The sequence below is a fragment of the Ursus maritimus genome, unplaced genomic scaffold (genome assembly GCF_017311325.1).
Source record: "Ursus maritimus isolate PB19 unplaced genomic scaffold, ASM1731132v1 scaffold_13, whole genome shotgun sequence".
Taxonomy (NCBI): domain Eukaryota; kingdom Metazoa; phylum Chordata; class Mammalia; order Carnivora; family Ursidae; genus Ursus; species Ursus maritimus.
In genome coordinates, this window is record NW_024423675.1 from 48,004,998 (window position 1) to 48,031,862 (window position 26,865).

Here is a 26,865-nt window from a genome sequence, read left to right on the forward strand (position 1 = left end):
GAGTAACTGTTAAAAGCTTGGAGCATTTATTTCAAGTTTGTATAATGCATATTTCTGTTACCATAAGGTCTCTGAGGATACTTTCATATTAAATTAAGGGGTTTAAATGAGTTAGAGTACTGCTCCACTGTATCATTTTCTTTGGTTATCCTAAACTTCAGGACATTGTAGGATGACTTGGGTTGTAACTTTTTTTTAAAATTAATTAATTAAAGAGAGAGAGAGAGCACGGATAGGGAGAAGAGCAGAAGGGGAGAGACAAGCAGACTCCTTGCTGAGCATGAGTCCGACCTGGGGCACCATCCCACAACCCAGAGATTATGACCTGCACTGAAACCAAGAGTCCGACACTTTAAGCAACTGAGTCACCCAAGTGCCCTATAACATTTTTAATATTTACAGAAAACAACAGTTTCATAAAATGCAGGGATAGGAATTGGTTTAGGAAGTCATTGTGGAAAGATGTCTTCAAAGTTAAAAAAGAAACAGAAGTGCCTGGGTGTCTCAGTCAGTTAAGCAGCTGACTCTTGATTTGGGCTCAGGTAGTGATCTCAAAGTCCTGGGATCCAGCCTTGCAGTGCTCAGCATGAGTCTGCTTAAGATTTTCTCTTTCCTTCTGCCCTTCCCCCACTCTCTCTCTCTTTCAAATAATAAATAAATTTTTAAAAAAGGTAAAAAGTAAAAAAAGTAAAAATAAAAGGGAAAGTGATAAGAGAGTGTGCTTCTGGCTGATGGATTTTGAGAATGAAGAGGTCTTCAAAATGGAAAGCGACAGCCTAGAATTGACATCTGTATTTGAAGGTAAATAATGATGGTGCTCCTTGGGTCACAGGGAAGTCCTGGAGTGGAGTCCTTGAGTTTGATCCCTGCTTCTGGCACTTGGAAGCTCTGTGACTTGGGAGTACCTAATTTTCTTTAAGCTTTGGTTTTATTACCTCTTCAGTAGGGTTATTAGTAGCGTCTGCCTCTTTGAGTTCCTTAGCATATGGTAGGAGCTTAATATACTTTTTAATGGAAAATCGAGATCTTGGCTTATTGTTCTTAGAAATATGAATGGAGAGTTCATTGGAATGCAAGATTCTAATCATAGTTATACTGCTGAGTAATGTGTGAGTGACTGTGTGGCCTTGGACAGGTTACACTGTTCTCTTTGTCTTCCTTCTTCTTCTAAATTATAAAATGAGATCGTGGACTGTCTGCTCTCTAATTCTATTCTAGTTGGAGTTCTATAATTCTATGAGCATTTTATTAGTGAATACCAACTTCTTAAAAAACTTGTTCACTCGAATTTGAAATGCCCCCCAGCCTGGTTTTGTTCTGAATGTCAGAAGTAGAAGAAGCTGGACTCAGACTCCACGCCTAGAAGGCATGCCATTTAGGGCTAATCCAGAAAACACTTTTTTGGTGTTTGGTGACTCAGTTGGTTCTAAGAGGCTGCCTTACAAGGAAGGACCTGTGCACAAAGAGGGAATAAAATGAAGTGAAAAGCAAGCAGGGCAGTGGGAGTTTTGGAAAGATGAGCAAGTGGTTAAGAGTCAAAGTGTAACTGCATGGAAAAAACGTTCCCCAGAGGCCAGAGAAAATTGTTGAAAGGAAAAACATTAGGAAACTAAGTTTATCTCAGGGATTTATTCCAAAAATCAAATTCCGGAGGAGATTCATTTTTACAGTACCTTCCCAATCCGTATTTAAGCTGTAGTTCAGTGATAATTATTATTCAAAGGAGAAATTATAATATCCTGAAGAACCAAGGGAAAAAGTGGATGATTTTTATTGTTCTGTAGCACATAGTATATTCTTCAAAAAGGAATTTTGGGAAAAATGATCCTTATCATTAACTTGAAAATATTTAGGGGCGCCTGGGTGGCTCAGTCGTTAAGCGTCTGCCTTTGGCTCAGGGCGTGATCCCAGAGTCCTGGGATCGAGCCCCACATCAGGCACCTCCGCTGGGAGCCTGCTTCTTCCTCTCCCACTCCCCCTGCTTGTGTTCCCTCTCTCACTGGCTGTCTCTCTCTCTCTGTCAAATAAATAAATAAAATCTTTAAAAAAATTGAAAATATTTATTGTGAAACTCCTAATTTCCTGAGCATTCTTATTGAAACTTTACCATCTCAATAAAGTATATAGAAGTGTTCGTAATTAACTGGCCATCCCAATTGTTCTTTTACCAAGATCAAAATAAGAAGCCACGAAGCTGACAGTAGTGTTCTTTCCGTTGAGTTTTCTTTTTCATTTTACTAACCTTATCAGTGTTTAAAAAAAGATTATCCACACTCCTTCAAGCCAATCGTCTAGTAGAAAAAACGAATGAAATCAGTTTCATTCATACTCATCTGGCATGAATTATCTCCCCACACGAAATATATTAAATTTAGAAGAGGAAAATAATGGGAAAAAGCCAATTTTATTTATTTTAAGATGTAGTTAGACAAGTACAATTTCTGCTGAGACTACAGATGAGATTCTGACTTCTGAGTTGCTCACGTACTGTTGCTGATATGGACCTCAGCGTGGCTCCCAGATACACACGAATGCATTCTTTGTGTCAAACTGGGCAAAATACAGATATTTGTCTACAAATGTATTCTCTGCGTTTTCTGTAAAATGAGATGTGTTTTTGACGACTCTATAAATATGTTGGCTGCTATTCCTCTACTTTTATTTAATAACTTCAGTGATGCCTAAATAAGTTCCTGGGTGGTCTTTATATTCATGGAGAACTTAATTAAAATTTACTTGGTTATTTGGAATAAAAAGGCACTTGGATGTAAGAAAGGAACACAGTATCTTAAAAAATTCAAGAGCCGTAAGTAGCCATCTTTAAGTAAATAAATAAAAAGTTTTACTTTTAATAACAGAAAAATTATATGTGATGCTTTCAATAAAAACGAAGAGGGGCCTCAACATTTTTGACTAAAGATCTTTACCTACTGTGTATTTTAAGTTATGATTTTTCTCTCGTGATGATCTTATTTAATGAAATTATTCTATGAAAGATAAAAATAAAAAATTTTTAGAGACGCATATTTTATTATATATGTTTAGGTTTTTCTGAGATTGTAAAATTAGAGATTTTTAGCTATGGATTTTAAAATTTTAACAATATAAAAGTAGTTTTAATGTTAATTATCAAAAAAGAGAGAGGGGGCATCTGGGTGGCTCAGTTGGTCAAGTGTCTGCCTTCCTCTTAGGTCATGATCTCAGAGTCCTGGATCGAGCCCAGCATTGAGCTCGCTGCTCAGCAGGGAGCCTGCTTCTCCCTCTCCCTCTGTTTCTCCCCCTTGTTGTGCTCTCTTGTGTTCTCTCTCTCTCAAATAAACAAATGAAAATCTTAAAAAAAAAAGAGAGAGAGAGAGAGAACAAGAGTTACCAATTTGGAAAATATGTCTGTTGTTAAGCATAATATATTTAATCATTCCGTAATTTTTAGATTAACCAAATCCAAAGTCATGAAAATTTGCAATTCACTTATTTCTTTTAATTTGCTACAAAAAGTCAAGATTTTTTGTGTGAATTATCTGGCAAAAGAAAAAATTCAAAAAGGGGAAGTTCTCAATTTATATTCTCCCGAATTGAAACATTAAAATTTATGATACCCCATCGTATTATATTTAGTATACTTCATTAATATTTGAAATTTACAGCACTGAATTCCTGTATCTAAGGTTTATCTACATGCTAAATGAAATGTATGAAAGATATCTTTGTTGAGCAATAACTACAGTTCATACTGGATTTTTTTTTTTTTTTCTGTTGGAAGATTGAAAGGGTGTTCAGAGAGAAGTCAGAAAGATCTAGCTTGCATGTTAATACATGATTCATTATTCTGGATTTATTACTCTGTGAAATGTGAAAGGAAAAAAACCTTGTAGATGGTGTCACTGATTGTTTTGTTTCCAGAGTATTAGTGATAAAAAAAATATTGCATGAGGTCAAAATTGTTAAAAAAAAAATGAGAAAAATCCCATCTAACAATGTGATGATCAGTATAAATAAGTTTTTCTTTATACTATAACTTTGTACTAAAAGGATATTTGTATTGTAACTACTATCTGAATATTTTACATGAGTTTTAGCATACCACACAGAGCTATTAAGTCATGACTTGAAAAGTATAATACGATTTATCCTTTGCATTTAAAATTAACTTGGCATTTAATTACAAACATATTTTAAAGAAAATAGTGTGGAATAATATTTAAAGGGAAGAAAATTTCTGAGGCTAAATAGTCTAGTAATTTACAATTAACTAGTTAAAGGTTTTCTTTAGATACTTAATATTATGTGATATATTAAGAGGCACTGCCGCCTTCAAAAAATTCTGTTGAAGTAGCTGGTGCTTTAGAACTGTAAATAAAATATTGTTTCCATTTCTGTTTCCCATCCTATTTTAGGCAGTAATTGGTAGGTAAGATTTAATGGAAAGGGTACATAGAACATACACACACACACACACTCACACACATGCCTTGTTTAACATATCTGTCATTGTGATATCCACTTATACTTCCCTAGTTGTCTTTGTGATAAAATAGATTGATGACTACAAGGATATTCACAAATCCCTTAAGATGATGAGGATATGAGGAAATGAACTGATTGTACTCCCCCTTCAAATAATTCCTGGTACCAAAGAGGCAACATAGTAGAAAGGTGAGAGGGGGATTAGAAAAACTGAGAGTCAAAGCAGCCCAAATAAAGGTCAGAATAATATATAATATACTAGGTTTTGTAGATGCAGTAGTAAATGCAGCTGTTCTTGTGCCCAGGGACCTCACTGTATATGAGGGGAGAAAAATGCTTAACAAGTAACTGGAAGTTTACTTACAAGTAAAAGTAAGTGCAGAAGTCATGGTCAGAACTGATATTCAGCTGTTTTTCATGATCAGCCTTCCTGACCAGCATCTACTCTGACTGGTTAAGGCCCAAGTCCTAATTGTTATGGGTTGTCCAGTATTTTTTATATTGCCCCTGTTTACATGGCTTCTATGGGGATATTGTTACTTGAGAAACCAACTTGTAATGAGCTAATTTGTTGATATATAATGAGTACTATCAGAGGAACCAGGAGAATTGGTGGTCCACCTGTGTAGGAAACCAGACAGTGGTCTGAGCATGAATTAGAAGATTTTGATGAATCCCATTTTTAACCTTATCAGTCCAGTGGAGCCAAATATCCATCTCCTGAGAGGCTGGATCTTATCAGTGGCACGAGGTCTTTGGGCCATTTGCTAGGATTTCCTCCTGGCCCAGCACGGTATTTAGATAGGTACCACCATTGGGTTCAGGTCTTATTCAGGAAGACTCTTTTTCTAAGATGATTATATCAGTATCAACACAAAAGAGTTTAAACTGAACACTTTAAAGAACAATCTGATTTCTAAATTCTTGGGGGACTCTTCATCATAGCACCCAAGTACTAATAAGAGTTTTTGTTTGAATACAGTTGCTGAATGTTCTCCTGGAGTCCTGGGTTAGTTTTTTTTTTTTTTTTCTGGACCAAACTACCATGTTTTTTCTGGCCAAAAGATTTAAAATCTAAACATAAAGGTTTATTTTTCATAAATATGTTTTGAATTCGACCTTCACAGGGAACATTTTAAGTGTCGTGATCAATGAGGTTTCAGGTACCTCTTTACAGAGAACTACTGTGATTATGTTTCCGTGGTTGGATTTTTCTGAACCCATTAGCTACATGGGAATGGAGTGGTGGAATTAAGGTTTTGAGAATCATCACACCACCCGCTTACCAGAAATTCAATGAAAAACAAACATGAGTGATAGGTTTATGTTCTAGGACAGTATATTTTTAAAATGGTGTTTGTTAAGCCCTCTAGAGAATACATCAAAGGGAATATAAAAATCCAACTTTGAACAAGTGAACCTTCTCATAATTGGACTCTGCATCAAATGTTAAAAGATCAAATGGGTGAGACAAATTTAGATATAGGCATGAGATAGGTTATTTTCCCGGTGGGAACAATATAGATCTTTGGATTGGTAAAAATAGGATATTAGGAAAATGTCATTTTCTAATCCCTATGTTATTTAGAAGTGTCCTTCCACTGTTCATTCCTGACATCACTTGAAAGCATCTGCTACTTCACTGTGCACAAAAGTGTACTTGAGTAACTAAATAACTTCCTCTCTGTGCCTCAAAAAATTCATGAGTCATGAGCAAAGAAATATGTAGTAATGGAGCTTTCTTTTGAGGTATTTAGAAGGACTAGTTTCCTAAAACTTATTTAGTGGTAATATAGGAAATTTCAATATACTTGCATTAGTATTCTACAATAAGTTATTTAATGAATTTCTACTTGGCTAGATTAATCTGGAAAGATGTGCATTCCAGATCTGTTAAGAAAAACATGACCTTTAAATTCATCACCTCGGGCCTGTGAATTGATTAGGATTTGATGAAAATACATGTATTGATTTTTTTTTTCAATACAGGTCATGTTTTTCTTGGCCTGGTAAAAATACTAGGGTCTAAAATATGTTTTATATATATAGGCAGAACTAAAATGAGGGAGCCTAAGTTTTATGTCAAAGTTATAATCCATCACATTTTAAACCATTAAAGCCAAGATATTAAATAAGCAGCCCAGCATCCCTACGTAGTAACTGGAACCAGACTTACACCTTTGGCTTCTTGCTTCAGTAGTTATCACATCACTGCAGATTGAATGGAGATTTCTTTTTTGAGCATCCTCAATGCCTCCCGTTTCATTAGGGCACAAGACAATGAAATGATCAGATGTTACAGGTTGAGTTCTCGTGGTTCAAACTCTGAGATGGAGATTAACATGTAAGGGGTTTATCAGGGAGTATTCTTCAACCAATACCCGCAGGGAAGGAAGAGCAGGGCCGAGGGAGAAGCTGGGCTTCGAATGGCCACAACAGCCTCAGCAGATACTCCAGGGAGCTCTGGAGCTGAGGGGCCCATCAGAGTGGGTAGCGGGGGGCTGGGCCTTGTGTCCCTACTTTGGTCTGTCCCCAGATGGGGGCTGTACTAGGAAAGTGGTGTGACCTTGGGTGCAGTGTCTCTCTTTGGCGGATGGCAGTCTTGAGGGAAACTCAACTGTGAACTGTCAGTAGGCTGACTGTTCTAGCATCTGAGAGAAGGGGATCCGAGGGGCGTCTGACTACTGCTCTGTAGCACCCGTTACACCACGAGTAACCAAATAGCCATGTCATGTCAGCCACTGCCTGAGGTCCTTTATGGAGGATTTCACTCATCCATTCAGTAACCACAAAAAAAGGAAGCAATGTCTTTCCTTTTCTAAGAGGAGAAAAAGGGTTTAGAGGTTATATAATTTGCCCAAGATCCACATACAAAAGGCAAGTCTCCCTGACTCCAGAGCTCATGTTCCTTTCATGTTGCTGCTTCTTACGGTAAGAAATATGGCTGGAGTGGGTTATCTAAACTCTAAGATTCCTTGAAATCCTTTGGTTCTGGAGAAAGTTTGGATTAAATTAATTGTTACTAATACTGTGACTACCCATACTGCCCCCACTAGAAATAGATTTTAGCATGTGATGTTGACAAAACCAAGTTAGATGTGATCCCTGGCTTTCAGAAGTGTATGGGCTGGGTTATAGAAACAAAGTAATACATTAAAATGATACACAGAAATCTCCATTTTCTCATCAGTAAAATCGTGACAACACTATAATTTTCAAGACTGTTACAAGAATTTAATTTACTTATGGAAAGGTAATTGTACGTGACTCAGATACCTTAGGCACTCTAAATTTATTTACTATGTTTAAATTTAGTAGAAGCATACAGATATTAGAGAATATTTACATTTACCAGAGTTGGGAAGCAGAAATGATTCTTATTTTGATTTTAATTCATGGTGTTCTCCTAGGCAAGTCTGCTGATATCTCTGGGCTTTAGCTTTCATATCTGAAAAATGAAGGGCATGTGGCGGGTGAACTAGAAGCCGTGATATCCTACCAAATGTTTTGGTGATAGAGATCCAGGTGGTTCAAGATGAAACAATGCATATAGTCAACAACTGGCCTTAAGTAGAGCAACCTTCTAGGTCAGCAAGTTTATGGCATCTCTGCTGTGGCTTCTTGTTATGTCTGAAGGAAATAATTTTCGTCTTTAGTACTTACGATGTGTGTCTTATACGTAATAAGTATAGGTCGACTAGAGCAAAGCAAGCATATTATATGAAATCAAATATAATCTCAGCTAGAATGGAATTCAGTTTAACTTTTATCACGAGCAGGAAGGAACAAAAAATGACTTGATGCTCTTCTACCATCTAAAACTCATGATTATTACAAAAAAATTATCTTGTAACATATATATTTAAAAATATATGTAATTATATGTATGTTAATATTGTATATATTTTGAAGTATGAATGTGTAGGGGATGTATGTCTGTGTCCTTTTTTCTTAATTTCCGGGTGTTTGGTGAATCCTTGCTATGTGCCATTGGGCTTTGGAGATTTAGAAGTGAACCAGGTAGGCATGCTGCCTGACCTCATGGAAATTTTCTACATATATATCACATATGTATTCAGAAGGCGTACGTATTATGGATACACATGTAGAACTTTTCCCTTTTTTATTCTTTACTGGTTTTTTTTTTTTTTAGCTTGACTCATGAATTTGTGGTATTGAATTCAGAAAAAAAAATATTTGACAAGGAAAGCAAGCAAATAAAATTAGACGAAGGATGCCAAGGAAAATAGTCTTAAGTTTCAGAGGGTGTGCCACAAGATTTTCAAATCTCCCCCAAATCCAACAACAAAAAAACCCCCCAAAACAAAACAAAACAAAACAAAACAAAAAAACAAAAACCCCCCCCCCCCCAAAAAAAACCAAGCCTTTCTCTATGTGGGTTGAATGTGTACTGGCATTACACAATGTCACAGTATGAACTCAAGATAAGTGGGTCATCTTAGAGATATCCACTTATTTTTTTCTTTCTACTTCCATTTTTATTGGATATAACCCAAAGAATCAAAGAGGAAGCAGACAGCAAAAGTCTCCCGCCCAAGCCATGTCCAAAATATATTTTATTTTACTTCTTTGTATTTCTTACTACCAGTTAGTTACCAAAGGAGGTTGACAGGAAATGTGATAGTTTAATCTGCCGTAACGCATTTCCAATTATATCTAACAAGATGGCACTCATCTTGCAATGATTTAATCACATCTTATATCACACATTCTTAGTGTAACATGTTCCCTCCCAGCCTTCCCCTAAAATCCTGGATCACATCAACTGAGCATTGACTTTATCTTTTCTTCTTCAATTTTTGTTCATCCACTAAAGACAGTGAAAGGATAAGCACATTAATATTACTTGGATGATACACAAAGTGGGCTACAATTTGATGTAGTTAAATCTTAACATTAAAATTTCTTGAACATTAACATTTGCCTTTATTAATGATTTTAATAGAAAAGTTACTCCAACTTACGAGATTTTTCTCACCCAAGCCTTTGTATTTCTGAAATGAGTGTACCCCCAGGCGTAGATGTACATCTTTTTACATGGCGTCTACATCACTCGAAGCCATGTAGAAAAGTCAAGCTGTGAATTGAAAGGCTGTACCTAACAATGACGTCATGAAGCAAATTGATTGAATTACACAGGATATAGTGCTGCCTTTGTCTTCCGCTTCGGCAGCCCAAATCGAATTGTTGAATAATGTGTTTTAGAGGACAGTAGTGTCTTTCACTGAAACACTGTGCAGAAAGTTCCAGCCAGTCAGTGTGCTATTTCTAGTCCAGTGTATGGAGCGTTTACATACTGAGAGCAGCTGTAAGGATGTTGGCATAGGAGCAACTTCAAAGCCAGTTCAACTAGAAACTTAGATTGGTATCCAAAAGAGCGTCTGTGAACTCTAGGTGTCTAATGTTCAGCTCTCCTGGGAGCAATGTTTAAATCTAGTAAACAAATGATGAGACAGGCTGTCCTTTAATGTTCTGCTTGTCTCACATTCTTCTGTGGAAAGGGCTTTGCTGTGTCTGAGTTGTTAATGACCAGATAGGATCCTCCATTTGTCAGCTGTAAGCTGTCTTATGCACAGTCCCATAGAACATTCTGTCTTATGTTGTAGCCAAGAACTTTGGCCTGCATCTTAAGATCAGTGGGATACATATATTTCTTACTGACTCTGTTTGTTGGGAGACAGAGAGAGTGACAGAGGAACTTCATCTGCATTGTCTGCTTTTGAATCGTGACCTAGTTTTATAGAAAATAAATGTATAAAGTATCACAAAATAATATCCATAAAAATATTTTTGATAATTTAAAAAATGATTCCTTTCAGGCAAAAATCACATATATGTAAACTTTTGACATCACTTTATAAGCAAAAATTGACTTTTATTAAAATTTCAGTTAACTTTGTTTTTTGGCCCATTTTGCATTGTGAGGCTAACAGTCTTTCCACATAGAACAGTATCACACTGGCTGGGTGGTCTTTCACAAAAATGCCTCATGTCTTGCTCATCATAAAAAACTGAAAGTCAGTTGATCACAAAATCTGCATTATTTTTTTTTAAAGATTTTATTTATTTATTCAAAAGAGATAGAGACAGCCAGCGAGAGAGGGAACACAAGCAGGGGGAGTGGGAGAGGAAGAAGCAGGCTCATAGTGGAAGAGCCTGACGTGGGGCTCGATCCCATAACGCCGGGATCACGCCCTGAGCCGAAGGCAGACGCCCAACCGCTGTGCCACCCAGGCGCCTCCACAAAATCTGCATTAATCACAAAATATTGGAGGGAGAAGAAAATCATTTTGATTTTCTTAAGTAGTGATTCAATTCAAATTACCTCAGTAAATAACTTTCAGAAAGATATGTTATGCAAATATCTCCTATTTACTTTAACGCATTATTGAAGAATCCCCAAGTCTAAAGTTTCTCATCTTTTTTGGGGTTGAGATTTGGTGCCAGGAAGACTTACAGTCTTCCCATCCTATTCCCTTGCCTGGAAAATTGATATATATATGTATCCAAAGCTTTGTATTTATATTGGAATCCCAAATGGCCATTGTTTGTAAAATGGGACTGTAAAGGGGACTTCCCTGTGTCACTGTAATCATCCCTGGGGCGTGGTCTGCCTCTTCATCAGTGTTATTTTGGAGTGGGGCAGCTCACCTGTGTGCTATAACTTGTATTGAACCAGAATAGTGCTATACCTGTTATTATTCCAAAGTCATTGTCCTTGAGAATACCCTTCAAAAGTTCCCTATTCAGTGTTCTACATGGGCTCATGAAAGGAATCTGTATGTTAAAATAATGTTTCTCCTTTTCTCAACACTGCACAGCTGAATAGTAGTCAAGAACATAGAAGCAATCGGACAGAAATTTCAAGCGATCATTAAGCCCCTCAAATGGTAAATGAAACAGACGTTTGCAGCTTGAGCATGCCTCCCCTCTCCAGTGGCAGTCCGGTTTGCCCCAGTTCAGACCTCTGGGACACCAACAAACTTCTGTTCCTAGGTCTGTGCCTCCAGTTGGAAACATGCTGCATGCACTGTTTGCTCTGCAGACCACCCAGCCCGCCCACTTGTGGTGGTTTGGCCTTCTCTCGGGCTTGCCTGCAGGTGTGACCTTATTCACCCACCTATGACAAGTCACTCTCCCATTTTTCTGGAGTTTAAAAATAAAAGCGGCCAAAAGAGAGTAAGCAAGTAGATTTTTTGGCTATCCTGGAAATTTATAATTATGAAGTTTGGTGACCTTCATGAACTTTCTCAAGGTGTTTTTGCTGCAGATTTTGTGATTAATGCGGAGGACCCCTGGGGCATCGGTGAAGCACTTTAAATGTGGAGAAGTTGACTGGGTTGCCTGGAGGGACATAACCTGCCAGAGGCCCCATGAAGTCAGCACCTACATTACCTCATGCCCATCCCGGGGCAATTTGAAATTTAGATAAACATTTTGGCAATAGTGTGGCAAACCAAAATTCAACCTTACTTCTCAATAGATGTATTAACTTTATAAAAGTAATAAACTGTTTTGCTTTTGTAAAGTAAGCTGGTAGGCATCAAGAGCACGCTAGTGCAGCTATATTAGGTAGGGAGTAGGTGATTTTTCCCCCCATGTAACCACACTCTAAATCTTTACAATCTGTCACAGATTGTTCTATTAATTCTAAGCCAGCAGTATTCAAAATAGCCTAATAACTACTGTTAGCAAGATGTGGAAATTTTCTTGAGCAGTCGGAATATATCCCAGAAGCCAGGATGTTTGCTGACCATTAGCCCTACTTCCATTCAGCCTGTATAGGCTGCCATATGGCTCAAAGTAGACAAATGAACACAAACAGGCTGAGACTCATGAATATTCAAAAAGGCCCTGTTTCCTCATAGTTCCGTGAAAGAAAGCACATTCTTTTCCTCAGGGAAGCACCAGACATCTTCATGACTCTCCTGGAAGCTTCCTCCTACTAAAGCCAGCGATTGAAGCTCTACTGTGTGTGAGGCTCTGAATCTATCACCCATACTGGGATTTTAGAGGTAGAAAAGACATTTCTTTCAGATGTGGCAGCCAGGGCCTCAATGGCTAGTGACTAGCTCAGAGTCCCATGGTTGTTAATGGAAGAGCCAAGACCAGAACCCACTGTGATCCACTCATGATATGACCAAATATTCATATAAACATTATTTCAGGAGGAAGCCAATGGTGTCTTCTCTCATCTGGCACAAAGGAATCATTCATCAAATGCTAATTGTTGTTAGAGTTGTTACAATTATTACTTCTCTATTTCTATATATATGGGTTTAAATGGCTTATACCAATACTTTGTGGGGCGCCTGGGTGGCTCAGTCGGTTAAGCATCTGACTCTTGATTTCAGCTCAGGTCATGATCTCAGAGTCGTGAAATCAAGCTCCATGGTCGGGCTCCACGCTCTACTTCTCCCTTTGCCCCTCGCACTTATTCTTTCTCTCTCTGTCCCTCTGTCATAAAAAAAAAATTACCTTGGAAGGTATAATTTTACATCTGGAAAGGATTTTGAGAGAGCTTCTAGTTCAGCATCAAGAGTATATTGTCGTTGCCATAGTGTTTATTTTTTGAAGATAATAATATTTTTTATCAGGTCTTATGATTTAGCTAGAAAGAAGTTGGAAATAGAACTTTTTAAAGTTTAATTTCAGAGTGTACTGAACAAACTTAAGAGAATCTATTTCTCTTTCTCCTTCCCTCTTTCACACAATCCTCAAATATATTATTCCTGAGATCTGTGTGCGAAGTTGACATTATATAAATATTTTGAAAAGTAATTCTAGCGATGGATGAACTTAAGGCAGTTAGACAGCATATTTAAACAACCTATTTATGTATAAAATGGAAACTTTTACTGCAAAAACATTTTTATTTTAAAAATCTATGTTATGGAATTTTTACATCAGCCCTTTCTTATTCCCAAAATGTTTACATAAAAAGTATTCCATAGAGGGGCAAAATTATCACTTAATTTGCTCCAAACCCTTCACTATTTAAACTGCTGCCATTTATGTAAACAAACCGGAGTGGTTTTGTTGTTTTTGTTGTTTTTAATGCCCTCAAATTAAAGGCTCATTTGGAAAATTTGAGCTACGGGGACACTTATTCTGCCACTGCCATCTTCTTCCCAATATATTCTCCCAACTTATTGGGAGGGCAAAGTTCTTAAACCAAAACCTGTTCTAGCTATTAATTTCAGGTTCTTCACCTGCACCACATAACATGCCATAAATTAGAAGCCATAACCTTTGACTCCGACCTCCGATTCTGACCACCCTCTGTTAACCATATGTAAAGACATCGAAGAGAAAACTGGAAATGAATGGAAGTAGGGGCCCAGAAAATGGAACGAATGAGTGAATGACTGAACTAACATGATCTGAAGCATTGCTCACATGCTATGAAGTAGCAACCACAATCACAATGACGCTAAAAACTAATATCATTTGAGCATCTTCCTACCAGCCAAGTACAGTCCTAGTGTTTTATAGGGATATCTCATTAGCTGCATGCATGTGCTCAAGAAGTTGGTAATGTGCTGGTCGGCCAATAATGGTATCATTACCTTCATGGATATTAGAACTATAATCAGCTTTAATTAGGCTAAGACATTCTCCACTCATGTTGGTAATATGTAGCAATATTTTTCTGGCTGATGCCAACATAAACCAGTTTTACCCTGCAGCGCTGCCTAGATAATCCATAGGGAGAAGTTTTCTGTGACATTCTCAAGCGAAGTGAACATGAGGTGAGCGTTTGTTTTTTGTAGTTCCCTCAGTTTTTCATCAGGGGTAATAAAACATCTAAGATCACAGTAAGACAGATCTTCGGTGAACTCTAGATTGGTCACTTGGCTGCTTTTAGATCTTACCCATCAACAGTTAGGCTCTGCTGCAGGGAGTCCTCGTAGAATTAATCTTCCTACTGCTGTGACTATTCTCTCTCCACAAATGAGCCGCCAGGGTAGTTTGCTGTCTCTTTCTTCTTGTCTCCTGTCATGTCCTTTGAATGAGGCTGCAGGGACTCTTAGAAGGGGCTTTGTTCATTGGTAGTTTTGTGTTGTTTATAAAAGGGTAAGTATTTAAAAAACAATCCGTGCTAAACACAAATCTGATTATTTTACTTTCCCCTAATTAAAGCCTCTTTATTTTCTCTGCTGCTCTTACTATAATCTTTCATTGTCTTTAGGATGGCTTGCAGAATCCTGCAGAATATAATTTTGGCCTACCTTGCCATCTTTATCTCTTCTTTTGCCTCACTTTAGATACCACATTTCCATGAAACTAAACTCTTAGAAGTTACCCGAACAGTCATGCTCTCTTTCCCCTGCTACCCTTTATACCTACAGACCTACTGGCCAGAACACTTTACTTTTTCTCCTCCTTACATGGCCCACTTCTGTGCAGCATATTTAGGTCTTAGTTTCTTTCTCATCTGTTAGAAGTAGCACTGTTTCCACGAAATCTAAATCCAGGTGATTGCACACATCTACCTGTTCAATCAGAGCAATTTTCACATTGTGCTCTTGCTATCTACTTATTTATCTGTATTTGAAATAATCTAGATGTTCCATAAAGTCAGAGATTGTATCCTGTCCACGATATGCTTGATATTCACAGTGCCAGACACAGAGATGCTTAAGTATTTATCGAGTGAATGGATATGGGGGAATGGGAAGAGATGAGTAGACAGTGTGAACAGGACCCTATGGGTGTTTTATGTGTCATTCAAAAAGCTTGTCCTTTTCGGGGTGCCTGGGTGGCTCAGTCGTTAAGCCTCTGCCTTCGGCTTAGGGCATGATCCCAGGGTCCTGGGATCGAGCCCCGCGTCAGGCTCCGTGCTCCACCGGGAGTGCTGGGAGCCTGCTTCTTCCTCTCCCACTCCCCTGCTTGCGTTCCCTCTCCACTGGCTCCCTCTCTCTCTGTCAAATAAATAAATAAAATCTTAAAAAACAAACAAACAAAAAACAAAAAACAAAACAAAAAAACTTGTCCTTTTGGATCCTAGAAAAGATTTTGAGTTAGAAAAAGTGTATTTTTACATGAGTTGGAGGTGATAGGACTATTGACAAGGAAACTAGCTAGTGAGCTTTTTGTCCGAGAGAGAAAAGATGCGAACCTTAAACTAAGTAGCACGGGGATGAGATAAGGGGTGAATTAAATAATCATGAATAAGATGACACAGCCCTTGACAAAATATTTGTAAAGGTAGGGGAGAAGGAAAAATATTCACAGTTCTACTTCGGATGTTTCTCACACTACAAACAATTACAAAATGGATAAAAACAAATCATTTGAAAAATGGTGTTTGAATTGAGGGATCTATGGGATATCCAAGTGGAGACATTGAGTAGACATTCGCAAGTGTGGGTGTGGTGCTCGTAGGACAGGCATGTCATCAGCGTTGGGACATAATGAAGGCCTGTGTTTGGATGAGATCATCCAGAGAGACTGAGTGTAGAGACAGAAAAGCTGAAGGGAGAGGAGGGCCCTGTGAAGTATTGCCTTGAGGCACCCTTGGTTGTAAGGAACAGAAATCTACTGAAAGTGGGTCAAGAGAAGTGAGATTGTAGGTATGAGTTCTTGTCTTAGCATTCAAGGATAAGCCACAAAGAACAGCTCCTCTCATTGACTTCTGGGCATGGAACGTCTAAAATTAAAGTCTCTCTGTTTCTCAGAGGTCTGATTTTCTCTCATCTCTCTGTTCTCCACATTTGCTTTCTTTCTCTTTTCTCTGTCTGCTCATCAGTGTCCTTCGTTTGCAAGTTGGCAAGGTTCTGCTGTCCTTGAATTCATAAAACTTGGGCATTCTATTTTTCATCATTCTCTGAATAATTTATCTGTGTCCCTAACTTCACATTCTCAGAGGGAGAATCTGACTGAGAGCCAAGCTCCTGATTTGGTTCCCTTCATCAGGGGTTCTTCCCTGGGCTGAGGGTACCAGTATGACTGCGTGAGATGTGGGAGGGGCAGATCCCTCTGGCAGAAGGTGTATGTGTGGAGATTGTGAATAGCTTCTGTAGTAGGTTATTATTTAAAGGAGCACTTCTCAGATGTTAATGTACTTAATGAATCACCAGAAAATCTTGTTAAAATACGGGTTTCGTGTAGTAGGTCTGGTTGATTCCGTATGTCTAACAAGCACCAGATGATGCTGAAGCTGTGGTCTGAGGATCACACTTAAAATAGCAAAGACTGTGAAGGCAGTTAGAGCAGGGGCAAGCTCAGAGAGGGCTGAGAGAAGGGCAGGAGGAGAATAAGGAGAAGGTAGGAGCTATGAGTGGAGAGACTCAAGAATCAGGGAATGTTCAGAGGCATCGAATGTTGAAGAGGGTGAGTGAGATAAAATTGGAAACCTCTTTAGTATAAATCTGCCCAGTGTTGTGGATTCTTCCCAACAGTGTTCGGAAGCTTACGTAGTAGAGAGCAAAAGGTCCCTGGCTGGATTAATTCAGAATTGGGGGGTTTGCAGTGCAGGAATATGGAAAGGGCTAAGAGACTTGAACATATTAACCAGAAGGTAGCTTGAGTGATGGGCCCTGCAGCTTTAGTTTATTTAAAATTATGTATTGCCTTTAGATTGTTTTTTTTAACAGCTGGAGAAGGATTCAACCACTGGTTAAGAGAGAATAGTTTCCCATGAAATGTGGGTGGGTGTGTGTGCGTATGCATGCACACGTGCTTGTGTGCATAATCCCCTTGCAAGGGAAATGTAGCTACGTAATAAAGTGAGTCTGGACGGATCTCCAGCAGTTCACGTGTTTGGATCCAGACAGTATTACTTTCACAGCTACATATGGAATGTTCTTATGCTCCGGTGGTTATGGAAAGGCAAGACTTGGAGTTTAAACATTGTAGAAGACGGAAATGTATCTGAAGGTGTGGTGCATGTGAATCTCTTTGGAGAGTCAGAAAAACCTGTCAGGCTCCATGGTGCTTCATCGAGGAACCTTCAGCTTCTTGTTCATTTTCTAGCTACGTCAAACTGAATTGAACTGATTCAAGTAAAGCGCTGCCCCTTTCCACTAACATGCAAGTCATGGGATGGCTTCAGATTCATGGTGCCTCCAAGGAATGTCTTGAGGCTGAAACATCCATAGTGGGAAATCAAACAATTTTCTGGCTAACTCTGGAGAAACCTGTGTTCGAGGAGGAGTTTGGGAGCAAATTGATATCCTTGCTTGGCTGCTGGAAATTCCAGCAGGAGATTGGAATGACCAGTGGAAGCCTGGTTTAGGAGGGAGCCTCCCCTCCATGGAAATGCGATCTCTGAGTGCAGAGCTTGAAGAGGAGTGGTGAGGGTGGGCGGGGATGCTCGCCAAGTCTGTCACATTCACAGATACGCAGATGTCACAGCCAGACTGCCTTCACATTCCTTGCCATCCTGAAAAAATATGCATAGAGGCCTGAAATCACTGAGATTTAAACACTTACTTTGATGACTATATATGTTATATATAGTTCTGTGTATTATCAGTCAGTTCATCCATGCAGGCATCGAAAGTATTATCTCTGACAGCTCAGGGATGTTGTGGCTGCGTTGTACTTGATCTGGAGAAATCCTGCGAGGCTGCTCCTGGCTTTGGGATGATTGAGGCATTAGAACAGGTCCTGGAATTCTCAGTTGTTAACCTTTCCACTTAATCTTCAGAAACCACCGAGGCTCCTAAACATTTGAAACCTTTTAAGCCATTAATAAACCTCATTCGTTAGAATTTAATATACACATAGATAATTCAAACAATGACTTTGAGTAGATGCAACCTGAGCAGGCAACGTAAGCAAATTTTCTGAGCTGATTTTCACCAGCAAGGTTTTCCAACAGATTCATTAGCAGCAGTTTGAGACACAGTCAAATGAAAAACAAGATTTCATTTAAATGCATTTGTTCTGCTCATCGTTTAACACAGTGGAGGAAAAAGTTATTCCATTTACAGATCTGTGTTGAAAGCGGCGAAAATGATTTCTTTTGATTTATCTTTTGGAACCTGATATTCCAGCCTTAGATTTTAAAGAACATACTGTTTGATTTTGGGGGAAGGACTTGAAGCAAGGGTGGGATAAGAATCCAAATCTCTGAGATAAAACAGCGACGATAAAAAACACAGAAGGTCATGATTATTAAATCTGGGTCTAAATGTCACTTATAAATCGAAATAGGCTTTGGCACGACTGGGAGGTTTTCAGTCTTAGATTTGAGTTTCTTTGAAGAATAAAGTTTTGTGAAATAAGCATAAGTAAATTATTGCTAAATATTTGCAAGCATAGGCGAGAACCGAAAACTTTGCTTTTGTAGGTTTATAGGTGTGAATATGTTAGGACATTGGTCTTTGAAAACAATTTAATCCAGATATTTTGAGTATCTTAGAAAATATGTTAATTCTGGTTTTACCAAGACCAAATTCCATGGCTACTTCAGTAGTCATCTTTTTAAGTAGCTGTGACTTTAAGGGGGGACTCATTAAGTTCTTAACGAATTAGCTCATTGTATAGGAATCGATTAACAGTCACAACTGATTGCTCTAAATGGGCAAATTCAAATCACCATATTGTGGAAACTTTTCTTTTCCCCTAGAAAAACACTAGACTTACATTTAGAACAGCTGGTTTGAGTCTTGGTCCTCTTTTCAATTAGATGTATAACTTTGAACAAGTTATAGAATCTGTGTTAGCCTTATTAGATTCATTTGAAGATGGACATGGTGCTAATTCCCAGGGTTGTTATTGATGTCAAATGAGATAATATCTATGAAAGCCCTTTCCTGTGAAGTTATCTACAAATACGATGAACACAACCATACTGTGCCTAGTTTAATTGATTTTTCATCCACCTAAGATCATCGCTATTTAGTAGCACTCTCTAACTGCTGCCTAGTGACTTTAGATGAGAATCATAGAAGAAAGCTTTAAATGGTTTTAAATGAATATTATGGTGTTTTTCTCTTTCACTTTTTCATCCCAGTGAGGGCCGGAAGGAAACAGAGATTCTATTAAAGTGGGATACTGTTTTCATCTTTGAAGTTATTGATGCATGGATTTTGCATTATAGTAATGATTAACGATAGCCAACACTTATATGGGGCTCCCAGGACCCTTGGTGCACTTATATGGTGTGGCTCCCAGGACTTTCCAATATTAACCTATCTAATCCTCTCAATAACCGCGGGAAGTGGGTGCTTCTATTGCCACCAGTGTGAAATGAAGGTAGTGAAACTGGAGCAGATTATCTTGTTCAAGATTACAGAGTCCATGTGCTCAGTCAGGTCAAACATTCCTGTACTTTTCACTCAGCTCTTAGGGAAGAATTTGGCAAAAAATACACACATCAGGATAAAGGAAGTCATGAACATTACTTGGGTTTTGGATGTAGGGGATGGCGTTTTATTTTGGAAAAATGATGGTGCGTCATGCATGTTGAGATGACAGAGATGACACAGAGATTGTATCTTATTTTCCTTTCTGTTTTTCTCTTTTGATCTTCAGTGCCTTTTACTGGGTACAGTGTTGTTAATTTACTAGGATTACCTCTCTCTCTAGGGCCCAAGGTACAGCAACAGGAAGCTAAAGGGTCCGAGAGGACCATTGTTCTCAATCTTATACTATGCATGAAACAATTGGAAGAAAGAGCCCCAAACCCCCATCCAAAGGGACATCGCAGAGCTCATGCCCTGTCTTTTCCTGACTTGGACTTTGGCTTAGTTTCATATGCCGTTTTAGTCCTTCTTTAATTGAGACATGATTTACGCTATTCATTTATTTATTCACGAATTTAACAAACTTTATTGGAAGTCTTCCGTGTGTACCAGAGATGCAGGGACGTCCTGAGGAGTAAGATGGGGAACAGAATAGTACGTACTCTGCTTGTGGGGCTCAGAGAATTGTGAGGAAAACAGACAATAAGCAAATAATGTCACAAGTGGAAGTAACACAACTGCTGTGATTGGAGCTGCAGAGAGGCACAGGGTGCTCCAGAGGTGCGTGAGAGAAGGCGTTTGGCGAACACTTGGTGATCATAATTTGTTTTCCCCCCTCTATCTTCGGCCCATATAAGACCTTGAAGACATAGGAAGGGAGGGCAAGTTAGAAGGAACTGCTGGGGGAGCAGGGGGTCAAGGATACGGTACATAACGCAAGGTGGCCCCTGGGGAAAGAAAAAAGAAAACCCTAACCTGCGCAGTGTAACATAGCTGTTAAGTCCTTGCATATTATCACTGTATCATAGAAGAAGTAGTAGTATTTGTAGTAACTACCATGTTCAAGGAAAGTTATTGCATATTTATTCTGCTCAACCCAGTAAATTTAGAGTGACTTCCATTAACATAGTTAAAGTGTTTTATTGTTTTAAAGTGTGTGTGTACGTTTTATGGTGGTTTATTTATCCGGAACATTGAATACATGAAATTAGTGCCTATACTTATACAAATATTTAAAAGAAACGTGAATATTAATTGCAAAAGCACCACCAGACAAAGACGGTAGACCTTGGTTTCTTGTTCAGCTGGTGACCAGGCCCTGGAGGATGGATAATTGAGAAATAATAGATTGCTTTACTTTTCTTCCTACCTCTTCCTACCATCTGTCATTATATTATTTGTTTATCTTTGGGCCCAGAACCGAAGTGTCAGAATCATTCAGACATAGACTTTTGTCTTCCTTGCTGATTAATATATACTATTTAGAATAGTGCCAGGCATGTAACAGACACTCAATAAATATTCACTGCATGAATGAATGAATGAGATAATCACACAAGCATAGACTCAGCCATTGTAATGAACAAATGAGATAAGTGAAACTATTTTCAAAACTATAAATATTCCACACGTACAAGGTGATGCTATATTTTTTTTGAATTTTAGAAAAAAGTACAATTTGTCAGAAGATAACTTATTTGCTTATTTATTTTGTATTAGTAGATTTCTCTTTAAACACTTACTTCCTAAGTATTTATCTTCCTTTACATCCATGGTTGTAATATTGACTTCTAACTTTATGGTTCTATAACTCCCTTACCCAGTGCAATTAGTCTCTAGAGTAGAGATTCTTAACCGAGGCCAGTGAACCTTTGGGAAATCCGTTGTTGCCTCCTGGGACCTCCTGTACTCCCTAAAACAGTATCCCAAGTGTCGTGGCTTCTGTGCATTTGACAGAGAGTTACTGTCACTTCCATCAGATTCTTAGAGTATGTGACCCCCAAGTTTAAGAATCATGGCTCTAAAATTTTCTATTTTTCTTTTACTTTTTTTTCCTCTGCTGCTTTTTCCTTCTCTCTTCGAGGTGGTTTCATTCTTCTTTTCATTAGCATGATTGTACTTTGGTATTTTAAAATGCTTACCGTTTGATTGTCCCCAGTGTGTGGTATTCTCGGTTTATTGTATGCCTCTGATCCCCGCCCTTCTCTCTGTCTCTCTCTTGTCTGGCCAACAGTGTGGGGATGTGCCAACTGCAGGGTTATCCTATCCAGCCCTTCTGGGACATTTACTTCTCCGTGCTACCCTAACGACTACCCTAACAGCCAGGCTTGCATGTGGACCCTGCGAGCCCCCACCGGCTATATCATTCAGATAACGTTCAATGATTTCGACATTGAAGAAGCTCCCAATTGCATTTATGACTCGTTATCCCTTGATAATGGAGAGAGCCAGACTAAATTTTGTGGAGCAACTGCCAAGGGCCTATCATTTAACTCAAGTGCGAATGAGATGCATGTGTCCTTTTCAAGCGACTTCAGCATCCAGAAGAAAGGTTTCAATGCCAGCTACATCAGAGGTATGTAAACCAAAGGCAGTGCCAACCTTCTGCTTTCATTTAACATGTTCTACAGTAAACACCAGGACCAGAAGAGAGAGTCATGCGCTTTTATGTGAATGTGAATGATTAGGATTAGAATTGAAGGGCAAGAATCTGTTAATATTCTCTGAACCTTCTCATTAGCAATATATAGTTACCAGATCCAAAATCTGGTTACAGTAGAGATGAATTTGTTTATATTGTTTATATGCAGAATATTTAAAGGCTGCTTGGAAGATATGGTAGGTATTCCACAGCTAATAATTAAAAGCTGTAATTCTGACAGCTCTTCACTGAACATTTAAAGCATTCCTATTCAGAAATCATTTTATTTTAGGCTTCTAGGATGTTGCCCTTTTAAGGAACTGTGCTAGGGGACAAATATAAAAAATTAGCATATAAATTAAAATAAAAAAGAGCTGTTTATAGCTAGAGCTAATAAACAACATAGCCTGAGGAAAGCCCCTTAAAAATGACTAATGAAAGGAAAAAAATATTTCTGTCAAACATATTTCCCAGATTCTGGCACATTGAAATATTTGAATAATCTCAGTCTCTTTAAAACCTCTCTTTGCTTAAGGGAAGGAGACTCAAGCTTAAGTCGATGTCATGTCTGAAAGAAAGAAACGAAAAAGAAAGGCACCATTATGAAAATGACCCCCATTATTATAAATTGTGTTTTCGGTGGCAGAGTCATGTACTGTTTGTGATTGACATTAGATGTATGTGTGGTTAATTGGAAAACGTGCTTTAATTTTTCAAATCACGTTTTAAAAATTGTAAAATATTATAGGAAATTGGAAAATAAAAAAGAAGCAAAGTAGACTTGCCAATATATCTATAACGCAGCCATAACCACAAATAAAATGTGGAGGGACATATTTCCTTTCAGCCCTTTTAATAATACATGTAGAATACTGGGTTCATGTAACGTAAATATCCTTTTGGGTAAAAAGACCTTTCAAGTTCTTTATATTTAAAAAGTAAACTAAAATCCATGACTTTATTAAATTCCATCATGGACTTTTAACTAGAATATTTATATTAAAGTGTTGTTTTTACCATAGACCTGTTCTTGGTGTGTATTAAAAAAATATTCAAACTAGCATTCCTATGAAGCTAGCATTAAACAGAATTTTTGAGGAGGACACTTCTGTCTCAATCAATACATATTTCATGGTGTCTATTATATTAACATGAGGTGAAATCCTTTGTATTTAATAATTTCACATATGTCACAGAAAGACTAGGCTAATGCATTTTATTTGGTATTTATTATGCAGATGATAATAGTGATCTGTATTAGTAATCAGTAACATTAGTAATCAATTCTAGCTATATATTGACTATAGCAGGCACTGTTCTAGTGCTTTCCAGGTATTAACTTAATTCCTATTGGCCACCTATGCGATAGGGGTCATTGTCTTTCATTTTATGGATGAGGAGACTGAGGTAGAGAGGGCTGAAGTAACATGTTCAAGGTCACACTCCATTTTGTGGAAGAGCTAGGGTAGGAAGTTGCATTATCTGCCCCTTTTATCTCTGCTCCTTGCTATCCCTCACAAAGGAGCTCAGACACCCTGCTGTAAAAGAAATATACCTTACAATTCCATTTTTATTTCTATTTTTTTATTACACTGCTTCTCCTTAATAGGGTTATCTTTACCTTTGTTCCTGAAATAGCCTGGTGATGGGGAAAATGAATAGGATATGGGGTATCTGAAGGGGAGAGGGTACCATAGGAGTGTTTAGGAAGAGTAAAAGGCTATTAATGAAAAATAGAACTATTAACTATTATGTTTAGAAAGTTATTTGAAAAATAACAAATTTCTGAAAATCTTAATGTATAAACAGAGCTTTCCTGAAACAGTAGTTTCCTTTATTTGAGCTTTGGGTTGGTTGTTTTTTGTTGTTGTTTTTTTTTAGTTCAGGGATTAAAAAAAGATACTTATCAACTTGGTTGGCTATAACTCAGAAGGTTTGGTGTAAGATCGCATCATGATTACAGTTAATGTGAGTGGGGTGACATATTGTTAGTATTATTGGTACAAGGTGATGGGCTGGTGATAGAGAGTCATGAAAGAGGGGTGATGGGCCAGAAGTCAGTCAGTCCAGAGTGATGGGGTGGGGGTGGGCATATCAGATGTTTTGCATCTCATTAGTTCATACTTGAAGTGAATACATTTTATCTGTTATTATGTTTTGTCCTAGTTGCTGTGTCCTTAAGGAACCAGAAGGTCATTTTACCCCAGACACTAGATAGTTACCAGGTATCCATTGCCAAAAGTGTCTCTATTCCAGAACTCAGCGCTTTCACGCTCTGTTTTGAAGCAACCAAAATTGGCAAGGAAGACCATGAATGGATAGCTTTCTCCTACTCAAATGCATCCTTCACACAGTTACTTAGCTTTGGAAAGGCCAAGAATGGCTACTTTATTTCTATTTCTGGCTCAAAATGCTTCCTAAACAGCGTGTTACCTGTGAAGGATAAAGAAGACATTTTCACGGAAAGCTTTGAGCAGCTCTGCATCATTTGGAATAATTCTCTGGGTTCTGTTGGTGTGAATTTCAAAAGAAACTATGAAGCAGTTCCGTGCGATTCTACCATCAGTCAAGTTATTCCTGGAAATGGGAAGTTGTCGTTAGGCTCCGGTCACAATGAGATGGCCTCCCTAAAAGGGGACATTTATAACTTTCGACTTTGGAATTTTACCATGAATTCCAAAGTCCTCTCCAACCTCAGCTGTCACGTGAAAGGGAATGTGGTCGACTGGCAAAATGACTTCTGGAATATCCCCACCCTAGCGCTGAAAGCAGAAAGCAACCTAAGCTGTGGTAAGTCTGGGCATATCATCCCCCTTTTGTAAAAAGCATTATTCTATGAGTGTTGGTCAACAAGAAATCATACACACGTATATGTGGCTATGTATATGTGTATTTGAGTGTGTGTGTGTATGTGTGCATATATATATATATATATATAGTTGTCATTAATGAGCTTTTGAATTTTTAAAATGTTATATGTTCAGCCATATATAGTACACATTTGATTACAAGCGTTCTTTATTCAATCAAAGCTTTTGGTGCTACCATTTTAAAGTTTTCCTTATGTCATAAAATGTCACACAGTTTATCATTGATGTAACAAAAGTTATAACTGTCATACCTCAAATAGAAAGGTTAACACTGGGACTGAAACAAAAGAAACTAATAAGTTACTGTGTTTAGTCACAGAGAGGATACAATAAAAAGTTGATCTTTATGAAATTTCCATTATGTTATTTAAATAAGCAACCACCACTGAACAAGAATGGTATTTACTCAGCCAGGATAACATATCAAAGCTGTCCATTTTATGGAAAAATCTTTGATAATCAGAAATTATCAAATTTTTCTTTGAACTTTTTCCCTCTGTTTAAAGATGAGCATTTGTTGTTTGTTTTGAATACTCCTAATGGTTGCTCTTTGAGAGACTTTAAAGGTGATATTACTGGAAGTACCTAAATGCAAAATATTTAGGAAAATAATTCTATATAACAACATTATATTAAAATAGACTTCTATCAGACATTCTCTATGTACATAAGTTAATTTTGAAAGTCCTTATTTTATTACAGGACTGATTAAAATACAAAAAGTAGAAGTTTCATTATCACTTTTGAATTTCGTATGACTAAATCTAAAGTGTTGATATATATACTTTTTAGTCACAGAGATAACTTTCATTAAAAGAGGAAAGAAGGAGTCTGATGTTAAAAAGTAATTCTCATGTGACTTCGGAGGGGATTTTATCAGAAATTCGTTCCCAATACTTTGAACAAAGTAGGACCCCTTTGAAGACCTGAGACCACCTCCCCCGTTCCCTGGCCCCTGTGTGCCCTTCTGCTCCAGGGAACTCTTGTCACCTAACTCTCTCTGTAAGTCACCCATTCCTCCGTGTGTCCCTGGTGCTCCTGCTAATGGTGGGAGGCTATGAAGTGATGCCATTTGAGAGCTATTTCCTTGTGGGTTGTTGGACAGACACAATGGTGTTCCCCAACATTCTCTCAGTCTGACTAGCTACAGAGAGTCGTCAGGGACCCCTGAGAATCTTTCACTCAGTGAGGAAATGGAGAAGATCAAGTGCGTGTGTTTGGTGTGGGATGGTAAGCAGCAAGAGGGCAGGGATATCCCTCCTATGACCAGGGAGATTGTCTTTACTCTAGTGGCCTGTTTTCACCATATCCTTGGCCGTTATTAAAAAGTCATAATATAGACCATTTAATAGTTGCCTTTCTACGGGGCAATATTTGAGGACTGTGGCAACCAAAAAAAATTTGAGTAGGTATATTAATAATTGCTAACTTAAGCAATTAAGTAACTTAACCAGTGTCAATTAATATGTGGCCAAGCCAGGAGGTGAACCCAGGAAGTTGAGTTTTAGAGCTCTGTCTCTTACAAGTATAAATTAGACTGTCTTTTGGAATAAGCAGGATGAGAACCTGAGACATACTAGAGTAAGTGAGCTAATTCTTGCCCAGATGAGGAGTACGAAGGCCCAGGAGTGATCTGTGGGAAAACACTAGCTTTCCAGGGCATAAATATTAC

General features: G+C 38.1%; 1 protein-coding gene across 1 annotated transcript in view; it reads left to right on the plus strand.

Moving 5' to 3' along the window:
- Positions 1 to 26,865, plus strand: part of ADGRG6 (adhesion G protein-coupled receptor G6) — a 132,929-nt gene that overhangs the window by 40,879 nt on the left and 65,185 nt on the right. The window contains exons 3-4 of the mRNA XM_008695046.2: positions 21,916 to 22,257; positions 24,490 to 25,113. Of these exons, the coding sequence (XP_008693268.2) occupies positions 21,916 to 22,257; positions 24,490 to 25,113 (966 nt within the window). The remainder of the gene's footprint in view (positions 1 to 21,915; positions 22,258 to 24,489; positions 25,114 to 26,865) is intronic.